Below are 3,516 nucleotides of genomic sequence, written 5' to 3' on the forward strand. Positions count from 1 at the left end.
TAATTGGGTTTTTATTGAGGCAGGGTCTCACTATGTAGTTGAGACTGACCTGGAACTCACTATTTAGCCCAGGCTGGTCTCGAACTCACAGCGATCCTCCTGCCACAGCGATCCTCCTGCCACAGCCTCCTGAGTTTTGCGATTACAGGCGTGCGCACCACGCCCAGCAGACCGTTTTATTTTTTACGTTGCGACAGGATCTCATTAAGTCACTAAGTTGTCCAGGCCAGGTTTGAATTTGGGCTCCTCCTGCCTCAGCCTCCCAGAGTGCTGGGATTGACTACAGGTGATGGCACCGTGCTCATCTATTGCAGCATCTGATTCTCCAGGACCTGAGGGCTTAGTTAATTTAACCCTGGGCCCTGAGGCCCTAGTATACAGAGGAGCCTAACAAGGAGTGAAGGAAAGTGGTGCTTCCGGGCCCCCCTGATGGCGCCACTGGCTGTGCCGAGGAGGTCCACACATTCGCGGGGTCCCCATACCGGGCTTGACCATGCCGAATCCGGGAGGACACTTGCGCAGAGGTATGCACTGCCGGCAGCTGTCTGGACTCCCCAGAATGCAGAACTGGCCCGGCCTGCAGGTGCAAATGCGGTTCTGCTGCGGGGTGCACGCTTGAATCTCCACCTGGTCTGGAAGAGAGGGCAGCCAGGGTCACTCCTACCCGGCCACACTCACTTCGGCATCCCTGGCCACGCCCACCTGACCGTCGCACCCCCCCCGCCTACTTGGCCACGCCCATTCCGCCCTCCTAGCTAGACCCTAAGGCACGGCCTCCTCCAGCCTGAGGCTGGGAGGGCACAGATCTGCTCCAGCTGAGAACACTGGACACATGGCGGCCAGGGCAGATGCTGGGCCACCCTCTCCAGTTCCACTCACCGGAGCTGCAGGGGGAGCGGCAGCTCAAGCACGTGTAGAGCCAGTTCCAGAGCTGGGTGTATGTGTTGTCTTCACAAGGGGCACACACAGTGTCTGAGGTCTTGGTGCACAAGGCTTTCATATGCTGGCCTAAGGAAGCAAGGCCCAGAAGTCTCAGCAGAGCAGGGCTTCTTCTAGGACCTCAGGCTCATACCCTGCTCCCCAGAATCCCAGCTGTAACTTCCTCATTCATTCACCTCCTATCTGGCAGGAACTAGCTATTACTCCATCTCTGAACCCTTTCTACCTATACAATATCTTCCCCTCTGCTATCTCCAGATGCCTGAAATTCCACCACTGGGACAGTTATCAATCACACGCTTGTGAGAACTGATTTGCCAGCTTCTAAGAGTAAAAACTACAGGAAGGGGAAGGTGGCATCAGGAACACAGTTGCAGTATCAGGATGAGGGCATGGGATTCCTGAAGGACCAGAAAGACGCATGGCAGAGGACAGAATGCCAAGGTAAACCTTAAAGATGTCTGTTCCTGTCCCCATCCTACCAAATTCACTGCTATACTAATCTAGTGGATTTTTATAATTTTAACTTTTTTTTGAGACAGGATCTCACTGTGTAGTTCAGGCTGGCCATGGACTCCCTATGTAACTCAGGCTGGCCTTGAACTCACAATGATCCTCCTTCCTCAGCCTCCCAAGTGCTGGGATCACAGGCGTGTGCCGCCATGCCTGGCTTCAGTGAATTTTTAAATTGAGGAATTATTTTGATTTTGAAATAGGATCTCACTAAGTTGCTAAGTTGCCCAGGCTGGGCTCCAACTTGGGATCCTCCTGCCTCAGCCTCCCAGAGGGCTGGGATTAATATTGAATGCACAGTTGATAGAAGCAAGGTCCCTTTGCCCGGGGTCTCTTAAAATGGCTTTAGGCAAAACACATGGTCATCCTACATCTCAAGCAAATGGCTCCAAGCTCCAGGGTCTTCTGGACTCTGAAAACCTCACCACTCTCCCTCCCCTCCTGCAGGGCTTGGCCAGTGTCACCTCCTCAGGGAGACCTTCCTGGACCCCATAACTTAGTAGGCCCCTTACCTTGATCTCCATCAACCCCTCTCCTTGTTCCTTTCCCTGCACTTCCTGACAGCCAGCAGCGCATATCTCTCAGTTCATTTGTCTGTGAGCTCTGCTAAGGAGCAGATGCCACAGGGCAAGGGACAGCTCAGCTGAGGTCTAAAGGACACCTCAGAGTTAACCAGGAACGGCAGCCAGGCATGTGCCAGGCAGAAGGATGGATATGCAAAGGCTCGGGGGCACCAGCCTCTCCCCCACTCCTCACCAGGCTGACACAAGCTGCAGCACATCCCAGACGTAGTCTCGTAGTATTCTTTCACCTGGCACTTGGTCCCGAATTCTGGTGCGTAGGGCATGAACACAGCCTGGAAAGGGGAAGGCGAGACAGCTGTCAGAGACACTGCCACCCAGGTCCTGTCCTGCATGTGCTCAGCCCTCCCCGACTCCTGGTCTCTCTGGGAACATGGATATGGCCCCTTCTAACCATCATATCACTGTCCCCAGATGCAGCCCTTGCTTGCCCTGGAAGTGAACATCGGCTGGGCTCGGACGTCCTGGCACAATTCCTGCACACAGATATTGCAGTTCCAAGGGCCTCAGTGCCAGCTGGAGGGGCTGCTACCCCCATGCAGCTCCGGTCACCAGCTTGTGCCCCGAGGCTGTGGTGTTGCCACACAGGCTGTGCAGCTAAGCGGCCACCTGCCCCCTTCCTGGAAAGCCCTCCCAGAGCACCCCAGAAACCCCTGCTTGCGCTCTGCTTCCGGAGCCTGGCCCCGAGACGGGAGCATCCGTGCCACCCATCGACACGCAGAACGGCACTGAGGCAGGAGGAGGGCAGGGACACAGGAGGATTTGAACCCAGGTCCTGTCTGATCTCATGGTTCACGCTCTCGGTTACTCCGCCACCTGCCTTTGCAAAGAGAAGAGCAGCAAATGAACAGAAAGAGGAGGGAGAAGAGAGGAAAGAAAAGGGGTGCCGAGGAGGCACAGAACTGGACAGACTGAGGAAGAGCAGTGTTCCTCCCTTGGGCAGGAATGACCCTCCTGGGAGTGCAGAGCAGCAGCAAGTCACCAGTGCATCTGTCCCAGCAGCCCTAGCCACACGACCCTGAGTCCAGGTCTTCCCACCAGAAGCCGGGGCTGGGCATTCCGGCCTCCAGTGCCCCCCATTCCTCCGCCGCCTCTGCAAGACTGTGCGTATGCTCAGAGCACGCTCAGGTTGCCGTCTCGTGCAGGCAAACACAGGTGTGTGCCTGTTTGCACAAGCAAAGGAAGTATGCACGCACATACCCATGTCCCTCGCAGCTCTGCAGACAGACCCCACCCTGAAATGAGCAGGGAGAGGTTCTAGGTCAGAGATGAGCGCTGGCTTGTGTCTCATGGTACCACCAGCTGGAATCACTGGCGGCAGGAGCTCAATAAACCTTTCCTGAAAGAACCGTCAGGCCTCTCCCTACATAAGGGTATTGAGTCATAGAGCATTGGTTTCAATTCCTCATTTTACCACTTACCAGCTATGCAGACCCAGGCAAGGGCCTCATCCTCTCTGGATGTCACTTTTTTTTTTTTTTTT

The 3,516-nt window shown here is 55.3% G+C and overlaps 1 protein-coding gene across 3 annotated transcripts in view; it reads right to left on the minus strand.

Moving 5' to 3' along the window:
- Tnfrsf1b (TNF receptor superfamily member 1B) overlaps window positions 1-3,516 on the minus strand; it is a 24,346-nt gene that overhangs the window by 9,674 nt on the left and 11,156 nt on the right. For all 3 annotated transcript variants that reach the window (XM_033767622.1, XM_033767621.1, XM_033767623.1), the window contains 3 exons: window positions 2,209-2,308; window positions 880-1,008; window positions 483-632 (listed from right to left, as the gene is read on the minus strand). In XM_033767622.1, coding sequence (XP_033623513.1) covers window positions 483-632; window positions 880-1,008; window positions 2,209-2,299 — 370 coding nt within the window. In that variant the 5' untranslated portion in view covers window positions 2,300-2,308. The remainder of the gene's footprint in view (window positions 1-482; window positions 633-879; window positions 1,009-2,208; window positions 2,309-3,516) is intronic.

Source organism: Fukomys damarensis, unplaced genomic scaffold (assembly GCF_012274545.1).
Source record: "Fukomys damarensis isolate Sample0158 unplaced genomic scaffold, DMR_v1.0_HiC HiC_scaffold_23, whole genome shotgun sequence".
Taxonomy (NCBI): domain Eukaryota; kingdom Metazoa; phylum Chordata; class Mammalia; order Rodentia; family Bathyergidae; genus Fukomys; species Fukomys damarensis.